This window comes from Spea bombifrons, chromosome 6 (assembly GCF_027358695.1).
Source record: "Spea bombifrons isolate aSpeBom1 chromosome 6, aSpeBom1.2.pri, whole genome shotgun sequence".
In the NCBI taxonomy this organism is placed as follows: domain Eukaryota; kingdom Metazoa; phylum Chordata; class Amphibia; order Anura; family Pelobatidae; genus Spea; species Spea bombifrons.
Window position 1 is genome coordinate 12,135,677 of NC_071092.1, and position 22,958 is coordinate 12,158,634.

At 38.1% G+C, this 22,958-nt stretch overlaps 1 protein-coding gene across 5 annotated transcripts in view; it reads right to left on the reverse strand.

The window, feature by feature from the left end:
- LOC128500160 (coagulation factor XIII B chain-like) overlaps nt 1-22,958 on the reverse strand; it is a 169,962-nt gene that overhangs the window by 75,007 nt on the left and 71,997 nt on the right. For 2 of the 5 annotated variants that reach the window (XM_053469205.1, XM_053469201.1), the window contains 10 exons: nt 20,361-20,540; nt 19,398-19,580; nt 18,231-18,404; nt 17,159-17,338; nt 15,797-15,979; nt 14,856-15,053; nt 13,340-13,519; nt 7,344-7,517; nt 7,064-7,264; nt 5,916-6,600 (listed from right to left, as the gene is read on the reverse strand). The exons of the other annotated variants lie outside the window; for them this stretch is intronic. In XM_053469205.1, the coding sequence (XP_053325180.1) occupies nt 6,404-6,600; nt 7,064-7,264; nt 7,344-7,517; nt 13,340-13,519; nt 14,856-15,053; nt 15,797-15,979; nt 17,159-17,338; nt 18,231-18,404; nt 19,398-19,580; nt 20,361-20,540 (1,850 nt within the window). In that variant the 3' untranslated portion in view covers nt 5,916-6,403. Of the gene's footprint in view, nt 1-5,915; nt 6,601-7,063; nt 7,265-7,343; nt 7,518-13,339; nt 13,520-14,855; nt 15,054-15,796; nt 15,980-17,158; nt 17,339-18,230; nt 18,405-19,397; nt 19,581-20,360; nt 20,541-22,958 lie in introns of those variants that run through there. 5 annotated transcript variants of the gene reach the window in all.

Sequence of the window (22,958 nt, forward strand, 5' to 3'; positions counted from 1 at the left end):
TTAAAAATATATCATTTGATGGGGTAAATTGCATTGGCAGGCTTCAAAGATACCAGAAATGGCACATGGGGGGAAGAATTACCAGATTTGGGAAAAAAAGGTTTTGAAATAGCAAAACGCTACCTGTACTTATTGCCCCATAACGTGCAGAAAAAAGCAAAAACAACATAAAAACATTGGGTATTTCTAAACTCAGGACAAATAGTAGAATCTATTTAGCAGTTTTTTTCATTCGTTTTTGCAGATGAGTAAAAGTTTTTTGTTTAAAAAGTGAGAAAAAGTAATTTTTTAACAAAAAATCCCCACATTTTATCATTTTTTTTATAGTAAATTAGATGATATGATAAAATGAATGGTATCTAAAGAAAGCCCTGTTTGTCCTGAAAAAAACAATATATAATATGTGTGGGAGCACGAAATGAGAAAGAAGAAAATCACTTATATTAACCCTTCAGGGGTTAATAAAATTGCTTTTTTTATTTTTGTTTTTAAAGGTGTGGGGGGTCATTTTCGGTTTCAGTCAAATGAATGCTAAATTTTCAGGTCCAGAATTTTCATTTCGGTGCATATATATATATATATATATATATATATATATATATATATATATATATACATACTAGGCCAGAGACTAAAGTGGTAGGCCTACACCACATCAATGTTTGGCTTAGTATATAGTGATTGGGGTTATGCTGCATTATTGTCAATGTCTGGCTCAATGTATAGTGATAGGTGTTATGTTGTACCACGGTCGATGTGTGCCTCTCTATATAGTGATAGGTGTTATGCTGTACCACAGTCAGTGCGTGCCTCAGTATATAGTGATAGATGTTCTGCTGTACCACCGTCAGTGTTTGCCTCAGTATATAATGATAGCAGTTATGCTGTACCACCGTCAATGTTTGCCTCAGTATATAGTGATAGCAGTTATGCTGTACCACTGTCAATGTTTGCCTCACTATATAATGTTAGCAGTTATGCTGTACCACCGTCAATGTCTGCCTTAGTAAATAATTATAACAGTTATGCTGTACCCCTGTCAATGTTTGCCTAACAATAGAAGCTATGCAGTTTCAAAGTGTGTGTGGGGGTCCCACTTACAGGATCCGCCCCAGGTGCCCCAGGTGCGCACAACAGTTTTTCCCAATTTTTTTTTATCCTTTATGCGGCCTAGAGTCTCCGCTCGTGATCCGCTCATAATTTACTTATGCAGTGAGAATTTCACCTTTAAAAAAACATTACAGTAAGTAATACTGTTGTGTAACTAATACTACATTATCACACTATAATGTAGTGTTATTAACCATGAGCGAGCTGTTCCAAAAATATAGAATAACAATTTAAATTGAACATTTGCAGAAGCATATTGTGCGCACAAAACTTTGGCTCTGGAAAATTTTTTGCACAAGAGAAATTTTTTGCGCACACCACCTAAGAAAAATTAGAGGGAACAATGCTTAAGATATGGTATAAAATTCTGTAAACTTTGTAGCACAGGGTATACTTTTGTATTTATGATGGGAAAAACTCATCTAGATCCTCTAAGGTGTCCCGATTCAACTGGAACAAATGAATGTAGAAGGTTTTGGCCAATATTATCGGTAAACCTATAGTTGCATGTGCTGCACAGTTCTTAAATTTGTCATCTGCCACTTTAAGTTCTTCAAAGAAAATGGCACATTCTTAGTTTTTTTTAAAGATTATATCTTTTTTTATATTTCAAAATATATACTAAGCTAAAGCACCATTCAGCTACCTGGGGTGCTGAAAAAACTTCTACTTAGCCCAGCAGAAACTGGTAGCAAAGTGAGTGCATGAAATTCTTGGAAATACTCATGGGTTTTATTTTAAAAAACCGATGCTTTGGTGGAAAAAGTTTGAGATGTGCACTGCTAAAGTGCTAAAGTGTGATATGGACCCCAAAACAATGTAAAATATCCATTGGAAACATTATTTTTGCCCTGTAAGGTCTAAAAACCACAAGACACCTATACTATTTACAGTATCTCACAAAAGTACCACCCTAACATTTTTGTAAATATTTTATTTTATAGTTTCATGTAACAACAATGAAGAAATGGCACACTGGTATAATGTAAAGTAGAGAGTGTACAGTTTGTATAACAGTGTAAATTTAGTTTTCCCATCAAAATAACAACACACAGCCATGAACCCCTTCATTCCCCTATAGACGTACCGGGACGTCCAAAAAACGCCCACAAAGAAACCCCTATGGACGTCCCGGTACGTCCAGCCCTTCGTGCAGCGTCAGGGACACATCCCTGCCGCTGCACGGGAGACCAGGCTGTCGTTTGACAGCCTGGACTCCCCCCTGGCAGCAGAAGCCGGCATCGCGGCTTTCTGCTGCCCGATCTCCCGTAACAGCTTCCGGCATTAAAGCCGGTAAGCTGTTACCGTTGAAAGTGCCCGATCGCGCAATCGCGCAGTTGCAAACGCGCGATCGGGCATTCCCTGTGAGGTCTGTGAGGACCTGCATAGAGATCACAGTGTGATCGGTGCAGGGGGATCACGGGGAGGGGAGTGAGAAACCATCTCTCTCACTCCCCCTCCCGTCCTGAAAGAGAAAAGCAGAAAAAAAAAAGTTAATTCATTTATAAAATAATATTAAATAAATCATTAAAATAATAATATAAATAATAAAAATTTTTTTTTATAATGTGAGGTGTGATGTCATTGTGACATCACTGGCATGTTCAGGAGGTCACTAGGAGGACCTCTAACCATTTCTGTGTAAAAAATAATATATAAAAAATAAAAAAATGTAAAAAAATTAAAATTAAAAAAAAATATATATAAAAAAAGATAATAAAAAAATTATTAAAAAAAACTTACTTCCCATTGCCCTAGCATAACATCTAGCCAGTATAACCCTTCTGCCCCCGTTCACAACCCCCAAACCCGTTAAGCCATAGGCATAAAAATTATACAAAATTGTACACCTTATAGTATGCTCCCTGGTGCTGGGAAAGTCTGGAAAATCTATATAAATTTGGTATTTTTGAAATCAGGACACCTGAATTAATAAACTTGGAGGGATTTTCCATCACTTTACCTAATTTTGTGAGGATTCAGAGGGAAAATGTAAAAAAAAATAGTTTATTTTTCTAATCTTCGCTAGTTTTTACTAAATTTCTCATTCTAAATTTTCAGCTAATCATCCAACTATGGTATCAAACGAAAGCTTTATCTCTCCTTGAAAAAACAATATATAGTTTATATGGGTACACTATTCACAGGAAAAGAGAATCATCGCTAAACCAACATACCCCAAAAATGGCATAATTGCTCTGGGCTTTGAGGTACCAAAAAACCTTGGCAACAAGTGAGTACACCCAAGTGGAAATATCCAAATTGGGCCCAATTAGCCATTTCCCCTCCACACTGTCATGTGGCTCATTAGCGTTACAAGGTCTCAGGTGTGAATGGGGAGCAGGTGTGTTAAATTTGGTGTTATCGCTCTCACACTCTCTTGCTGTACTGTGACATACTGAAGCAGAGCATGATCCCCTCCCTTCAGAGACTGGGCTGCATGGCAGTATTCCAACATGGTAACGACCCCAAAAACACCTCCAAGATGACCACTGCCTTGCTAAAGAAGCTGAGGGTAAAGATAATGGACTGGCCAAGCATTTCTCCAGACCTAAACCCTATTGCCCTATTGAGCATCTGTGGGGCAAACTCAAGCGTAAGGTGGGGGACCTCAAGGTCTCTAACATCCGCCAGCTCCTTGATGTCATCATGGAGGAGTGTAAGAGGACTCCAGTGGCAACCTTTGAAGCTCTGGTGGACTTCATGTCCAAGAGGGTTAAGGCAGTGCTGGAAACCAATGGTGGCCACACAAAATATTGAGACTTTGGGGCCAATTTGGACATTTCCACTTAGGGGTGTACTCACTTTTGTTGCCAAGGTTTAGACATTAATGGCTGTGTTTTGAGTTATATTTGAGGGGACAGCAAATTTACACTGTTATACAGGCTGTACATTGACTGCTACATTGTAGCAGAGTGTCGTTTCTTTAGTGTTGTCACATGAAAAGATATAATAAAATATTTACAAAAATATGAGGGGTGTACTCACTTTTGTGAGATATTGTATGTATTTTTGCAATTATGTAGATAAAGCTGAACATGCTTTGGGGGTTTTATTTTTAGCTGCACATAAGCTGTTTAAGAAAAACAGCAAAGCAGCATACACAAAAAAATGCTGAAAAAAATACTCAACGTATGGCATATATTTGTGGCAAACTGTCTTCAAAGGACGCCAAATAAATACCTTGAGTTTCTACTTCTCAAGAATATATGGTTTCATGGGGGTGGATTTATAGCTGGCTTCTGCCTGGGTACCATTCATCAGGGGGGTGCCGCAAAGGCAGCCTAATGTGGGCCCTCAGCTTACCGCCGTGGCAGCGCACACTGTGTGAAACATTTTTTTTCCCACCCACGTTCCTTTTTCCCCTGGGCAGAAAAAGGATTTCCTCACACAGTGCCACCGTCGGGCTGTATAGACGTGTGCCTCGTCCTAGTGATGCTAGGGGCAGCGGTGGCACAGGCTGTTTTAGGGGCAGAGGCCTACCATGTCAATGTCTAGCTTAATGTATAGTGAAAGCTGTACCACCATCAATGTCTGGCTCAGTATACAGTCATACAGGAGTTACGCTGTACCATATCTGTTCAGTGAACGTTATTTAGTTAAACTTATTTAATTCATTTATAAGTTAATTTATTTTTTCAGATTCCTAGTTTTTTCCATTTGCAATACAGTTTAAAAATTTGTGCCAACATTAATGGGAATGGCATAAGAAGATGGTGTGGTGGTGTCATGTCTATAAATAATCTAAATTATACTCTGAATCTGTGCGCGTTTTTTTCTCCCAAAAATGGTAAGGTCAAATTAGTATCAGCCGAACTATGTATTATCTAAAAATAAAACAAACAAAAACACAAATGTAGCAGGTTGCCACACTTTTTTAATTCTGTAATATAGTCTGAAAGTGTTTCCTGTGTAGATGATTATTTCAGTCATTTTACAGTACAAAGTTAGAGAACAAAATTTTTTTTTTTTTTAAATGCAGTATATAGAACATGTGGAACTTTTGATTTATAACCAGAGTAACATCTCAGCCATTAATGCTTTCTGCAGATTGGAATTGTTGAATATATACATCTGGAAAAAATGCGTGAATATAGTTGAGAGGTCTGGATTATCTTGCTTTTTGCCTTTAGTTCATACCGGAGATCCTCCTAGAAAACAAAATATTAATCTAAATGATATGCATTTAGTACAATACAGTTAAAGTTATGATAAGTGCAGGTGTTTAGTTTCCATTAGCACCATAGGGAAACCACCTCCGGCAACCACCTCCTGCATGCACTGGTTTACTAACATGAACAATACCAGGAGGCAGCCCTTTCGACTGTGCAAGGGGTTTCCCTAGTGCGCGACTTACAACATCATGTAAGAGAGCTTAGTGTTTTCTCACAGTGACTTTCAAAAACATCTGGGTTAAAGCCAAATAATAATTGTGAGATGTGCCGCACTCATTTTTATCTGAAATCACAACTCACCAGAAAAAAAACACTACATTGTTGAAATAAACCCTCAGTTTCCAAGGCAGCCACCTAGCTCCCTATATGGTAGCACTCCCCATAATATATTAATTCATATTAAAACTCATTTGAACATGTGTCATTATATATATCAGCCTGTGGAGGATGCTTGACGAGAGGGTCAATCTGATTTTGAAATTTGAGGCCACTACCTTAAGCTCTTACATGTGCTTGCCCTGCAATTCCATAAATAGGCATCAGGGTTGGCTAGAATAGCAAGCTCTTACACATTAACACCCTACGTGGGTGCTCCTTTTAAGGGATTTGTATACATTTGTATGTAATCTGTTTTGGACACAACTGGCCAGTGCACATTGAACACACAGTCAGCTAAATTTGGTATTAGCCACTATAATATAGGGCCACAAGGCTGGACTTGGCCCATGGTCTGATTGGTGCCAGTAAATCTACCATGTCTGCTTGACACATTTTGTTAAAAGTTTATATTGTTGGTGTTGTCCTTTCACTTACAACAAAACAATGTAAATTGAGTGTTAATAAATCATATAAACAACCTAAAGTGTGAAACTCTATTTTCTTATAGGAATTACCATAGAACTATAGTAACAACATAATATAGGAAATAAACTGAAAAGAACAGTGTATGGTTACTTAAAATGTGTCAATTTACATAAGCCATTACTATGACAGAATTGCATCTTTCACAAAGTGCATTGATAATAGGGCAGATAAGGGTAATTTCTATTTTATGGAACATATCAGGATAGCGATGGAAAAAAATGGTAAAATAACAAAAACATAGAGATATAAGGATTCTACTTACCACTTGGTATGCATCGTGGATAAGTCAGTTGAGTCTTGGTACATTTTCGGGTCAGTTCTGATGTACTAGAAAATCCCATCTTACATTTGAATATAACATCTTCACCATCTCCATAATAAATGTCATTGTGCACAGGATCCAGCTCCAAATTAAACTCATCAAATTGGTCTTGATTTAACCGACATGTTGCTATAACAAAAAAATGAACTATTTATCAACATTAAAGTTCAAAATATTAACCAATTAGTGACATGTCCATGACTGTCCCTTAATGACAAAAGATATAATTGTACCATACATGGAAAGATCTTGGGATTGGCTTCCTGGAGCTCTGCTATTTCTGAGGGAGTAGCTTCATGTCTGGGTAGGGTTAGTAACGTTGGGGTAGGGCTAGCCAAATGAAGGGATGGGGTTAGCCCCTGATATCAAATACCAGGAGGCAGAATGATGATGGGGGGTGAGCATGGTGACATTTTAGTTTTCCACAGATTGCATAACAATTGTTTGACTATAAAACCATTTTGAAGAAATGATCCTTTAATGCTGAAATATTTACACAAATATTTTTTTTTTGTTGCCAAGAAGGAATAGTAACACATTGTGCAGAAGAAAATAAATAAACAAACAAATAAATATAGTAATTTATACTTACACCCTGAGAAACACCTTTGGTATTTCATTGTACCATCACTGCATTCCCCTTTTAGAGAAGATGATGGATTTGGATTTCGGAATCCTGAATTGCACTTAATCTCAACCTCCTCACCATCTTTATAAATCTTATCCAGATCATCTGATGACTGCAGTGCAATATTTTTTTCATTAAGGTCTTTTTTCAAAATTTTGCATGGTCCTGAAAAAATTGATTTTCATTTTACTGTCCATAAAAAAGATGTAGTTTTTGATAAACAAGCAGTTTACACAGTACTTACTAAGACATCGCGGAAGGTCAACCCAGATACCATTTTCACATTTAACATTTATAGACCCTGAGAGCATATAATTCTCATTACATTCAAATTCAACAGATGAGCCTGACTCATAGCTGTCTTGTAGTCCATTCCTAATCTTCCCATTCAGAATTTCAGGAACAGATGTACATTTTTCTGCAACAAGAAAAACAAATGCAAAACAAAAGGGAGTTACTTCTAATGGGACAGTGTTGAGACTTTACATAGGCCTAAATTTAAATCCCCAACCCTAAACAAAAAGACTGCTGCTGCCACCCCACAGTCTACAAAACACATAACTGAATAATTGGAAAGACAGTTATTATTTCCTCTGAAGTTTTCAACACAAAAAGACACAAGAACTCCACAACTCCTTTCAGGTCATGCTACTGAATCACATGGCAATTTGTTATCCTATGAAAATATATAATGTTATTAAATAATTATTTTTGGGAAAGGTTTGGACATTTCAACATTACTAGGCAGTGTGTTTGTAATGTAGAACTTTGTTACAAGTTGTACATTCAGTCATTTATGGTCATATATAGCCAAATAAAAGAAATAGTAATATTCTCACTTGGAGCTGTCTCTTTTGTGGTAGTGCTGAGGTGGGACTAGCCTTGAGTGTGTGGTGAGTAGTTAGAAAGTTGGCTAGGAGAGGGAGCCAAACACCACTTCTCTGCTTGGAGAAAGAAGAAACCAAACTAGAGACCGGAGAAGCAGGCAGGGTCGGATTAATAGCATCATCGGCCTGGTGCTGAGGATTTTGGTGGGCCTTTTTACGGAAATAAAATAGACAGAAAATCTTCAGCATCCATGTGTACTGGATAAAGAGAACATCAGTGCTAGGAAGATAGTATAAAATATAATCTTATGTGATGGGATTGGGAGTACATCAGTATACTAAAAAAGTCATGATACACCTGAAGCCACAATTTAGCGCCACAAATAACACAAATCCTTTACTTTTCCTCTCACTGATTTCTGGGCCTAGAAAGTTTTCCTACAAATTCAGGAGGCGTTTTATCTCTGGATAAGTAAAACTGAAATAATTCAATTTATTCCTACAATAAGTAAAGTGCCAGGAAACACATGACCAACCAGACACACCAGGACAGGATCTGCCACACCGACCCCCAAACACACACCGGACAGGCTCTGCTACACCGACACCCAAAAACACACACCAGAACAGACTCTGCCCCACTGACACCCAAACGCACACACCAGGATGGGCTCTGCCACACTGACACTCAAACGCACACAACAGAACGGGTTCTGCAACACCAACACCCAAACACACACATCAGGACGGTGTGGCTCTGCCACACTGACACCCAACACACACCAGGCCAGACTCTGCCACACCAACACACACACCAGGACAGGCTCTGCCACATTGACAACCACATCCGGACGAGTTAATGTTTTTTAAAAACATTTTCCACACTGCTTATGTCTTTTGTGTTTTTGCCCCCTTGTGTATCGCCTCCAGCCAGCCCTGTGTGTATCTATGCCCCCAGCCTGCTCCTCCCTCGGGTATCGATGCCACCAGCCCCCACATGTATTTGTGCACTCCAGCGAGCCACCCCCCAGCCAGCCCCACATTGTATATTTATCCCACCAGACAGCCCCCCTTTAGTATTGATTTATGTGATGCCTCAACCAGCACCCCCATGTGAATTCATGCCCCCACACTAGGGCTGCAACTAACGATTATTTTAATAATCGATTAGTTGGCCGATTATTTTTTCGATTAATCGATTAATCGGATGGAAAAAAAAATATGCAAACTTTTCGTTTATTTAAAATTTAATGAACTGGATGTTAAAAAACAACTTAAAATTTACATTAACATTCTTGTTTTGTTATGATGTAATAAAAAACAATATTTTCAAAGTACAAGAACCCAAACACAATATTTATCAAACTAGTTTTAATAGCTAAACCACTCACTTTGCCCCAGTCTCCCACTCTGACACTCACACATAGACATTCACACATAGAGAATCACTTACCTCAGCCATGGACTCGTTCCACTTCCAAGCTTCAAGAAGTTGAAAACTTTATTCGAACTGCAGACCAACATCCTTTCTTAATTGAAGTGTGTCACGTAGCTCAAAGAAGGCGGAGACTGCAGAGCACGTAGCAGAAGCCGGGAAACGCTCACGGAGGAGGTAAAACGAGCCGAGTGCTCCAACAACGAATCGATCACTCGATTAATCGATAACGGAAGTCGTCGACAATAATTTCCGTCGTCGATTACTATCGATTTTATCGATTTGTTGTTTCAGCCCTACCCCACACACTTGCGTATTGCTCCCATCCAGCCCCACATTGTCTATTTATGCCACCCATCCAGCTTTAGTATTAAATCAGCCCTGGCACCCAGATTGTGTCCACAGGACCTGCCTAGCACCCAGATTGGAAGCATAGGACTTGCCATCTTTGCCCCAAAACAGCCTGCCTGCTGTATCTTTGCCCCCCAAAACAGCCTGCCTGCTGCATCTTTGCCCCCAAAACAACCTGCCTGTGGCATCTCTGCCCGCAAAACAGCCTGCCTGTGGCATCTCTGCCCCAAAACAGCCTCCCTGTGGCATCTCTGCTCCCAAAACAGCCAGCCCGTGGCATCTCTGCCCCAAAACAGCCAGCCCATGGCATTTCTGCCCCCAAAACAGCTTCCCTGTGCCATGCTATTCACTTATTCACAAATATTAATTCACAGATACTCATTCACTTATTCAGATATTGATTCATTCACAGAAACTCATTAGTTCCCTCATTCAGATACTCATTTATATATATTCATTCCCTCATTCACAGATGCTCATTCATTCCCTCATTCATATACTCATTAATTCATTCATTTATTCACTCAATATCACATACTCATTCATAGGGCTTCGACAACGAATCGATAAAATCGATATAAATCGATTATGAAAATAGTTTTCAACGATTTTCATTATCGATTAGTTGAATCGATTTGTCTCGATTTATAAAATTATTTTTTTCAGAACAAATGCTCGGAAAAACATCCTCCGCTTCTCTCCTCCTCTTCCGCTGGGGCTTCTATTACTGAACGTGACCTTCCGGTGCTCCATCATGGAAGTGGAGGGGAGAAGCGGAGGCTGTCTGCGCGCATCGCAGACCCCCACCTGCTGCCAGAGAGGATCCAGGTCCCCTGCAGCGCTGCAGGGGATTTGGATTTTGGTGTGCGATGTGCGCAACCTCCGCTACTTCCCTTCACTTCCACTTCTACCTGCCCCACCAGGGGTTAACATATCAACAGAAGAAAAACGGGGCAAATAAGCACCACTGGGTAAAATAAGCCTGGAGTATTATCTTTATTTTTATGCTCATTAGCCCTGTGTTTCTTCTGTTGATATACTAACCCCTGGTGGGGCAGGTAGAATGTGTTTGGTATCTATTAATTATGTGCACTCTTTAATTTGTGTTTTTTATTGTTTGATTGCTGTAATATTTGATTTATTGTTTGTATTGTTCATATATTTGTATATATATATTTATATTCTATTGTGTATTATCTATTCTTTTTGTTTATATTTATTAAAGCATATATTTTTATATCTATTTTAGCGCTGACAATTTTTCTTATATCAGGGGGAGCATAAGACATATCTGGGGGTATAAGGCATATCAGGGGGGCACAGTGGCATAAAGGGGCTATAAGGCATATCAGGGGGCACAGTGGCATATTGGGTTATAAGGCATATCAGAGGGCACAGTGGCATATCAGGGGTATAAGGCATATCAGGATGCACAGTGGCATCTCGGGGATAAAAGGCATATCAGGGGGCATGGTGGCATATAAGGGGTATAAGGCATATCAGTGGCATATCGAGGGTAAAAGGCATATCAGTGACATATCAGGGGGGGCACAGCGGCATATAGGGGGTATAAGGCATATTGGTGCACAGTGGCATATCAGGGGACAGAGTGGCATATCAGTGACATATAGAGGGCTAAAAGGCATATAGGAGATATAAGGGATATCAAGGGGCAGAGTGGCATCTCTGCCATATAGGAGGTATTTCTGGGGCAGAGTGGCAAGCTGGGGCAGGTTGGCAAATAAAAGAAAATATAAACAAGAGGCATTTTCTCATAGTTTTTATTAAATATGAAAAAATTGTTTACATGAATTAATATTTACTAGTAAAACTTTTTTTGGTATTTTGGTAAAACTTAGTGTCAGAAATAATGTGTTTTGGGTTCTTGTACCTTTAACCCCTTCAATCCCAGGGGTTTTTGGTACCTCAAAGCCCAGAGCAATTTTGCCATTTTTGGGGTATGTCGGTTTAGCGATGATTCTCTTTTCCTGTGAATAGTGTACCCATGTAAACTATATATTGTTTTTTCAAGGAGAGATAGAGCTTTCGTTTGATACCATAGTTGGATGATAAGCTGAAAATTTAGAATTAGAAATTTAGTAAAAACGAGCGAAGATTAGAAAAATAAACTAATTTTTTTTACATTTTCCCTCTGAAAGTGATGGAAAATCCCCTCCAAGTTTATTAATGCAGGTGTCCTGATTTCAGAAATACCTAATTTATATAGATTTTCCAGACTTTCCCAGCTCCAGGGAGCATACTATTAGGTGTACAATTTTGTATAATTTTTATGCCTATGGCTTAACATGTTTGGGGGTTGTGAACGGGGGCAGGAGGGTAATACAGGAGGGTTTTTTAATATTTTTTTCATTATCTTTTTTTATATATTTTTTTTTATTTTTTTTTAATTTTAATTTTTTTACAATTTTGTCAATTTTTTATATATTATTTTTTATATATTATTTTTACACAGAAATGGTTAGAGGTCCTCCTAGGGACCTCCTGAACATGCCAGTGATGTCACAATGACATCACAGCTCACATTATATTTTTTTTGTATTATTTATATTATTATTTTAATGATTTATTTAATATTATTTTTTAAATGGACTAGGTTTTTTTTCTGCTTTTCTCACTCCCCTCCCCGCGATCCCCCTGCACCGATCACACTATGATCTCTATGCAGGTCCTCAGCAGTGACACAACCCGGAACAGAATGCCCGATCGCGCGTTTGCAACTGCGGGATCGCGCGATCGGGCACTTTCAACTGTAACAGCTTACCCGCTTCTGCTACCTGGTCTCCCGTGTAGCGGCAGGGATGTGTCCCTGACGCTGCACGAAGGGCTGGACGTACCGGGACGTCCATAGGGGTTTCTTAGTAGGCGTTTTTTGGACGTCTCGGTACGTCTATAGGGGATTGAAGGGGTTAAAATATAGCTTTAGTTATTATGTCAGTAAAATAAAAAGGCGAATAGAGAAATGCCATTGTGATAGAGATAAAAGTGTTAATGACACATCTTAATGTAAATTATAAGTTTTTATTTTAAATAAACAATATATTTGGATATATTTTCTTTATCCAATTAATCGAAAAAATAATCGGCCAACTAATCGATTATGAAAATAATCGCTAGTTGCAGCCCTACTCATTCATACAGCCTCCCCCACCCCTTTACCTGAACAGCACATGCCTCTGTGCAGATGTCCTGCTGCATCCTTCTGTGTTGCTCGCACTCTGTGCTGCAAAAGGGAAGCAGACGCGCAGCATAGTGTGCGAGCAACGCACAGGTAAGTAGCGGGCCCCTGCGGAAGTGATCGTGGGGGGTCGCCCGGGCCCCCTAGAATGAAGGGTCCGGTCGCAACCGCGGGCTAAAGGGGAAGCTGCCCCTTTTGCCTGCATTAAAGACAGCCCTGGCGGCCGCATGACTGGGCCTATTTTCAGGTAGGGGCCTGGAGCTGCAGCTCCATCAGCCCCTACGTTAAACCGGTCCTGGAAGCAGGGCTTCACCTGAAGACTGTAGGTCAAACCGCAGACCCTTCCAGGTATAAACATTTTATTACAACTAACCATCACATATATCCAACACATTTATATCCAGACATATATTGTCACATCCTATACTTACTTGAAATCACACATTTTGGGTAGTTAAGTTTTCTGTTAACACATGTTGCTGACAGGCTGGTTTCTGGGACCATTCCTTCATAACACTCAAAAGTAACTGTTTCTCCAGGTAGGATTTCCTTAGTTTTGTTCAAATACACATTTCTGGTCTTCATTTCTGATTGTGATAGGTAACAAGAGCCTACAAAACATACATTTGCTTCAGAAAAGTATACAATTAATATATGCAGATTCAAAATAAAAATAAATCTAACTGTATAGGCAAATTCAAAATATGAAAACTCATCCATATATTTTAAAAATGACCGTATTAGGCAATACCATGCTACCATACTCCTACTCTTTGAACTCTATGAATGCGGAGAAAAGTACTAAATGGTTATCTCCCTCTACACAAACAACTTTTTTATCTAAAGATGTTAGCCTAAAAGTGATCAGACTGACTTCCATCACCAGTCCATTCACTGCATAAGTGAGGAGCTGAGCACGCTTTTTGGGCAAAGCTGACTCCTGTACTGTAAGATAGCACAAGTAGAGAATGTACAACACAGAGACCAAATGGGGATTTTAAAATGTGCGCTCAACACCAAAAATAAAAGATTCTGCAAACCCTACTTTTAATATAAATAAAACCGTATGAACTTATATAATGCTACCCACAACTTAAATACTTACATGTGAATGTATAAAATACAAAGACTAAATAGATATATAATAAAACATTTTATTATAATATAATTGAGAGCAGAAAATAAGTTTAATGTCACTGCTAAAAAATAACTCATCTTTACTTTAGCAGATATTTTAATAATAACTTAGTATGTCATATAACTGGGTGGGCTTACCCCCATCTTGCCACCAATGGCTTATATTTAAGAGCTTTGAATAGCTTGAAATGGGTAAGACATTTCTAGTATTGGTTCCCTGCCTCTGCTTTCACCCCTCACATTTATGTTTTCGCTTAATAATAGGATTACATTACACGCTGTTCAATTGGACTTTTTGTTCCAGTTAGGCCTAGGACAGTAGGTGCAGGGAAACTACAGGTCCAGGAAAGCAACAGGTCAAGGGGAGCAACAGATCAAGGGGCGCAGCAGCCTCTCTGCCACATAACACGGAGTCAATTGCCCTATTAAAGGGAATGATATCCCTGAAGCTCTGCTTATTATCACCTCTCAAAATGGTCCATTATCACTATGGAGGATTGTACTGAGCCAGTTTAATTCAGCAATGTACTGCTCTTTCATAAAAAGCAAAGATAAAGAGGTGCAGAGGGGCCAAGGGTTCCACTGCCTTGGGACAGTCCTAGGGAAGCACCAAAGAGAAATATTAAATTAAGGATGAATTAAATCCTGAGAACACCCAGATAGGTGCCCATATGGAACACATATAGGATGGGTTTGTAATACTTGTATTTGTTGTGGCAGTCTTTACCACTGAATGCAATTACAGAAAATGTAACCATGAATTTACATATATATATATATATATATATATATATATATATAGGGGCTTACCAGTCTTGACACACTTAGGATACGGGATTACGCCTTGATTACACTTTGTTCTTAGTTCTGTTTTATTAGCTATTTCATGTTCATGAATACAGGCGAATTCAATATTGTCTCCATGTTCACTATAGAGTTTAGAAGCAGCTTCCCATCTAAGTACGATGTTATTTTGCTTCATTTCAATCTCTTTTGCTGTACAAGGCTCTGAAATACAAAGGAAGCATTTGATTTAATTTTAATGATAGCTCAACTAGTGAATGAACTATTTCAACAAGATGTCCAGAGTCCCAGTCCTAAAGATTTTGGTGGTTTAGAATATACAATAATATGTTAACAAAGCAATGCCAGACATCCTATGTAGCCTATTGGCAGATGTTTAAAATTGGAATAAAATATGCTGTTTATTGTATAACAGTACATTTTAGCTAAGTCCTATAATCATCCAGTCACTCTTTTCCTGAAAGAAGATACACGCTAAATAATTAATTTCAGTTTCTTATACAAAATTTCTCTTTTGCTGACCAGCTGCCTGTACACTTTTTTACTTAGGTTGTATTACTACAAAAGAGATATACTCTGCTCCTTTTCTAAATAAGTAAGCAATCAGGAAAGTGGTGTTTTCCCTGCCCGTCTCCCCTACTTGTCATTTCCTGCTAACAGTTTTATTTAAATTTGTTTTATTAGGCTGAACAACGACTTATTTTCCCAATAACTTGCTGGAATGTTTGAATTTTTTTCTTAAATATGTCAGGGAAGATATAACCCCTTTAAAAATGCATACTATTTCTTTTTAGTTAAAATTAATATTTGCATAATTGTCAAATGATACATTTGTTAAAGTATGAACACAACATACCTAATATTTTCACAGACTGAGATATTACATTGATCCGAATACAATTAATAATTTGCAAAAGTTAGCTTTAAAAGTAGAGCTTTGCACAAACCTAGACAAGTTGGTGGCTCGCCCCATACTCCATCCTGGCATCTCACAAATTTATTTCCTTGCATTTTATAAAAATCTGGACACTTATACTCCACGTAAGAGCCCGATTCATAATAATTCCTTCTTTCTCCAAGGTAATCACCAAACTTAACAGTAGGTGGTTTGATACAGCGTTCTCCTTTTCCTAAAAATAAAAATATTATTTAATGAAATTATTAAAGAGATTAGGTAAATGTTATGGTACACATAAAAGTGAAATATAGTATCATGAACAAAAACAAGACAAAACAGCTAATAGCTAATAGTGTTACTAATAATAGACACAGTCTATAATAGACACAGTCCTACGATGTGTTTTTGGGTCAATTGTTGTGATCAGAATAATAGACCTCCAGGGGACTTGACTGCCCAAGAGAGTGATCTGCCCCCTGGTTTTACAGAAGAGGAACAACTACGCGTCTGGAACTGCCATCCTAGACATAGTCAGCCTAGGCTAGAATAAGCCAATGGTGATGAATTATCAGAGAAAGAGAGTTTAAGAGCAAAGAGGACTCACATTTGATTTCCTAAATTCAACACATACCGCCACGCCATTCAAGGTGTTCAAAATCCTTAACTAATATAATTTCTCACAGATTCTGACCAGTGCATGAGTATCTCTGGAAGTGGTAGGTTTGTGTGGATTGCAATGGTTGAAGTAGAAGCACTCCAACAGTGGGAGCTACCTCATCTAGGACTGAGGCTAGCGGATGGTTGTGCTGTGCTGTGGCAACATCGGGGCAGGAAGAGATAGGTATATTGTACAGGAGAGGCAGAGGTATGTTAATTGTAAGGGTTATGGTCATGCTTTGGACACCTGAAATGTTGCAGTGGCAGTGTATGTTAGTGAATTGGCCAGCTATCAAGTATGACATAGCCTACCCAGTATTAATTTGCATGCATGTGCAAATATACCTTCTCATGACCACTGGCAACAATGCAGCTCTGTGCTGGCACGCAGTCTGTATTAAATAAAGATCCCAAGATTCCATGACTATCCAGCACAGTACAATACAGTACACAAGGTCACCCGAATATCCTTAACACCACTAGCAATATAGTTATACTCATATTCACATCATACAGAAGACAAACTCTTTTGTCATAAAAGCGTAGATTGAATTTTTTTTAAATCAGGATTTAATACTTGTGTCTATAGATTCATTTAAAGCATTACCATTTAAAGTTTAATATTATTACTGTAAAACAATACCTAGAAATAAGAATTTGTATCTTTACATATATTTTCATATAAATGTATTTCCTGAAAGTATGCTTATCTGTTACAGTTAAAAAATGTTTTGGTTGCATAAGGAAAACCTACTCCTGCACACTGGTATAGACTTCCATTCTCTTTCCTCACAAATGGCTTCATCCTTGTTGTTCTGGAACGCATAACCACTTCTGCATTCATAGTGCACCTTTTCACCAGATTGATACTCATTCTTTACAGGATATTTCAGATGCCCATTGTCAATACTTGGCGGTGAATCGCATGTGGTTGCTGAAAAGTAAAGAAATAGCATTTGTACTGAAATTCTTTTTAATTATAATTTCCTATAGTAAGTGAGTTAATGCATATTATCTGGGTCAACATAGAAAAATATATAAACAGGGGCCAGTGGGCAAGGCATGCCAGGGCCGACTGCCCTGTTATGGTTCTTGTCAGCTTTAGATATGAGGCCAGTATTTAAATAAAACCTTACTTTTTGCTAAACTCTTACTTAATAATCAGCTTTATCACTGACAGGAATACAGGAGTATACATCCTCTGCAGCATTACTGCTCCACACTGACTGAAAATGGCTGCTGTGCAATCTGATCTGTGTGTAACGCCACTATTTCATGTGAGAGGGAAGAGAGAAGGAAGTGTACATTCCAAGTATAACATGCCCCTAGGCTGGTCTGAAGTTTTTATGAGTGTTTGACAGCTATTTTATATTTAGCCACCATGGTTTATTAAGTAAGATATATATATATATATATATATATATATATATATATATATATATATATATATATAGTTTGGGATCACTTTAACAAAAGCACATTTCAATGACTATTGGAATCTCTTCTAGGCATACAGCGGTCATTTATCACTCTCATCACTCCTGTGTTCCAATAGCCCTTTATCACTCCCATCACTCCTGTGTTCCAATGGCCATTTATGGCCCATCGTGATTTGTCTGCACCTCTTTTTATTTTTTTTATACATTACCTTTCTGTAAATGTCAGAAGTTTGGTGCATACTGAGGCAGATTCACCGGGTGCAATTGCAAATATGATAAAGCAAAAAATATATAACAGTGTTTTGAGGTTGTTCAAGTACAATTAGATACAAGATTAAGCAAACTTCCAATATGACTCTCATAGCTTTAAATGCCATAATTACTTACATACACAAGTAGGGATGTTCCACCACTTCCCTTCTAAACACTTAGATGGTGTGTTATCTGTTTTCTTGAAGCCTTTGTGGCAGACATATTCTATGCTGTCACCATGTTCATATCTTACTTTTCTCGATAACGCAGCCCCATTTGCAACAGGTGGAGGCTTTTCACATGAATCACCTTGACAAAGAAAAAACAAGCAACAAGGATGATTGATTTTTTTACATTGAAGCCAATATGAAAGAGAAATATTGTATAATTATTAGTGGATCACACAGGAGAAGTGTTTTATAAATAAGAGGTAGATATGTACATGTTCAATGTTGTGTAAGATAAAACATAGAAACTTCAAACTTATCTCAGCTCCTTCAGCAGGATCAGTTCTCCTTCACAAAAGAACAGAACCTGGTCTCAAGTCCTTTAAGCTGTTTCTATATAGAGTGAACAGTAAGGATCCGGTTGATCCATTTGTTCGCCTGTTCACCGAAGACTGGAGGAATGTCACAGCTCATATTTGACACAGAAGCCTAATAGGTCCAATTGAAAGCGCTGAACATATTTAGCGGTATGAGAGTCAGTGCAATACATCTATCATCTATGCTTATTGCTGATACTGAAAGTACTGCACAATGCACTTTATTCCTTATTTTCTCCTTGTGAGGTTCTGATCCTTTGTGAAAGAGAAATGATCCATCTACACAAGCTGGAATAAGTTTGCAGTGTTTATGTTTTATCATATACAGCTTTTACTGTTAGACATTATTTGATTTTTTTAGCGCAAATCTTCACTTTTCTATTTTGTATACTTTTCTTCTGTGCAGCTTATATACACGAGCGCAGTGTGTACACCTTTGTTTCACTACATGCGTTTATCCCTTACAAGCTCCCTACTGCAAAAATATGCGATCAACTCAGTGTTCTGCTGCACAATAGACTGGTTACAAGGGAGATCTTTGATCAGTCTACCGCCTTTTAATGTGATAAAGATTAAGACTGTGGAGGGGGACAGCTGGAGGGGTCAGTCCTAGGCAGCCCCAAAGGTGAATATGTCATTCGATACATTTTCACTGGATGTATTTTCACTGTGTGGCATGTTACCAGTCTGTTGTGATTAGTATTAGAATTTATCTTTAAACTTTCATTTTACAAATATTTACTAAAAAAAAATCTCACCGATACATTCAGGAGGAGACAACCACTTTCCTTCCGTACATTGGCTTTCCACTGACCCAATAATGTGGAAACCACGGTTGCATCTGTATTTCACAATGTGGCCTGTAAAATAATCTCTGCTCTTGGTTTCTTCAATTATCTCACCATCAGTTATAGAAGGTGGTTTTTCACATTTGTGTAGTTCTTAAACAGACAATTTAAAAAAGAAAAATGAATTTATGGCAGATATGGCACCTTCTAGAATACCTTTTTGTTTTCATACTAATCCTAATTGTACAGTAAAATCCAGCAAGTTAACAAAATCCTTCTGTAATAGGGGAAGTATTATTCTTAATACATCAGAGAAATGGAAGAGGTTAAAAGCCACAGAATCACAGAGGATAAATTAAAAGCTCTGGTCATTATAATGAAATCATTACCTTCAGAAGGTAGATTCTTTACCTGGGTTTCAATCGTATACCAAAGCTACACAATATACAGTTTTTTTTAAAAGAGCAATGCAACATAACTAAACATATTGTTATATACAGGAAGGAAATGATTAATGATATATTGATACCAAGACAGGGGTCCCTTTAACTATGCATTTACAAGCTTATTACATATTGAGCTGCTTTTTGGATCATTTGTGATCAGCTACACAAAGACAATCAGAGTATTCTGTAACACTGAGGGATCCCTCCTGCAAGTCAGCTCTGACACCACATGAAGACAATGCTCAAATTTCTGTTCAGTCATTGAGACCTCGTTACCCTGTTTCTAGCTGCAAGTAGCCAGTATCTCACCAGACAGCCTGACCTCCCTTATACTACCAGGGAGATTTTCCTGTTGATACAAAATGCATTCCATTCGGGGGGCAAAAATGTTGGTTTTGCAGTGGGAATAATATTAAAGCTACTGACATTAAAGGGTTAACACACATCATTTCCTATCACACAATAGACAAAGGTAAACATTACTCACGAATGCACTGTGCAAATGAATTCCATTTTCCATTTTGACAATGGATTACTGCAGGTCCATAAAGTGTAAATCCATGCACACATCTTATCTCAATTGTATCACCATCATAATATTCATTCTTTACTTCTACTATTTCAGCATTTGGCGGACTAGATGCAGGTGGACATTTCAGTCTTGCTTCTAAAAAAGACAGAAGAACTGAGCGATGTAGGTGGTTTCAAGAAATCTTATATGTTTTTTCGATTTAATTTTTTAAATGTACAATACGTACTAAATTGCACTAAACCTTAAATTCCCCATAATAATGGATCATGACATAATCAGAACAGAATAATACAACAGAATAGGTTTGTTAAAACATTTTGTTAAACTTTCTATTTATATACAGTATGCTATTAACATATTTTGCTAAACATATTGGATAGGAAATAAACAAAATTACAGAAGTAATGGGAGGGAAGTGCCCATTGCACAATAGCCAATAGTTTTATAGGGTAATCCACCTCATGTGTGTTATTTGTTATTGTGCATCTAATGTTATGTTTTTAAATTTTGGTTGGGTTTTCTAATTTGACTGATTGGTTTAAGATATCAGTTTGAAATTCAGATAAATGAATGGCACCATCCTGTACACATGTTGTGTCATGTTCTGTCTAGAGTTTTACCATTTACACAATGGTAAATTATCATGTCAACCACCACATGTTTGTGCTGAAGTTTTTAAAAGGGAACAATAGCATTCCAGATTCTACCAAATCCAGATTTGCTAATTTACATTTCTTATAGTTTGTGTTTCCCTTTCACTCATCATTAGAAAATGACCTATATTTTTATTTTGTGATGCTTCCTCACTACATATTGTAAACAAATATACCATAAGATATCCATGAGTTGTATCTGACTTGAGAAGTGAAATAATCCATGGCCCTTTTAAGCCAGAAGCCTATAAATAGCACACTTTTATTGCCTAGGAGGAAGGGGTTGTTGACAGGGCTGCTGTAATACAGGGAAATCATAGTCCACTAGCACAGACCTCCCTGCTAACACTTCCTTCTAAAGGGCTTTTACCATCAGCTGTTGGGGAGTGCCAGGATAGGATATCATAACATGATATAGGATTGTGGCGCTGACTGGCAGATGTGACTCCCATGGTAAAAGTGAGGGTGCTTGCACAGTGTGCCAGCGGAAAAGAGAAAGCTCCGAGAGAGGAGGGAGTGAGTTAGTGAGTGAGTGGGAGGGTATAAATGTATGTTAGAATGAGAATGTATTTATAAGTGTGTGAATGTGTAAGTGTATGTGAGCATGAATGTGCACTTGTGTAGGCGCTCGTGTGTGTGCATGGAAGTTTTTTGTGGCGGCAAAGATAGCATAGGCAGGTTGTTTAGGGTCAATGACAAGCTGTTTAGTGGCAAAGATTGCAAAGACAATTAAGGTGCATAGACAATTTGGGGGCACTGACAAGATGTTTTGAAGAAAATATGGCACAAGTTGTTTGGGGCACTGACAAGCTATTTGGGGACAAATATGGCATAGGCAAACAGTTTGGGCAAAAGATAGTACAGACATGTCTGGAATCTATGATGGCACAGGCAGACTGGTTGCAAAGATGGCACTGACACGCTGTTGTGGGGGCAAATAAGGCACTTACAACTGTTTGAAGACAAAGGTAGCACTGTTGTTTATGAAGTCAGGTGGACAATTTTCACACTGGGGCCCTGTTGTTTCTTGTTATACCCCTGTGTTAAATGAACTAACTACAAGTATTATAATTGTGATAATTGTATGAATATAAAGGGGACATGCTAAGGGTATTAAGATAATGGGGAAATAACGGGGGATCTGGATCTTAGTCTCATAGTCAGACCTCTGTTTGAGGTCTGATTATAAGACGACCCCGATTATAAGACGAGGAGTATTTTTTAGAGCATTTGCTCTGAAAAAAACCTTGTCTTATAATCGAGCAAATACGGTACTTAAGATTTTTTTTTCCATTATACAAACTACCAGTGCTCTCTCCAGCTCATGATGTCATGGGCAGCAGTGATATTAGGAACTATGCATTTTTATATGTATCTTAATAAAGCAGATGTGTTTTTCAAATATACTTTAAAATGCATGGTTTGTCACTATTCTAAACCAAAAATATTGGGACTAGAATCCAACATGTGCAGTGTGGCCAAAATTGGCACCATGAAATATGGGGCTGGTATTCAATTACTTCCAGGTCTGGTTTAATTTTCCCAGTCCTGCCCTGCACAAAGACCATAGAAGCATCAGGAGCTATATCTCTGGTGGTAGCCGCGCAGACCTCGCTCGCACTAATGTATGACTTGGCTGTTAGGGAAATATGTTAATAGAAGACACAAATCAACTGGACATTTCCCTGTTGTGCCTTACGTCCTCTCCGGGCCTGGTAATCAGGTAAACAGTGATATTTTATTCTAGTATTAGAAGAACTTTGTGTTTGTCCATTAAAATAACATAAAATGGATCAGAGATACAGTGTACACATTGTTAATTTTGTAAATGTTGGAAATGGCTGCTTTTTAATGGAATATCTTCCTAGGCATGCATAGGCTTTTTAATCAGAAAACATCA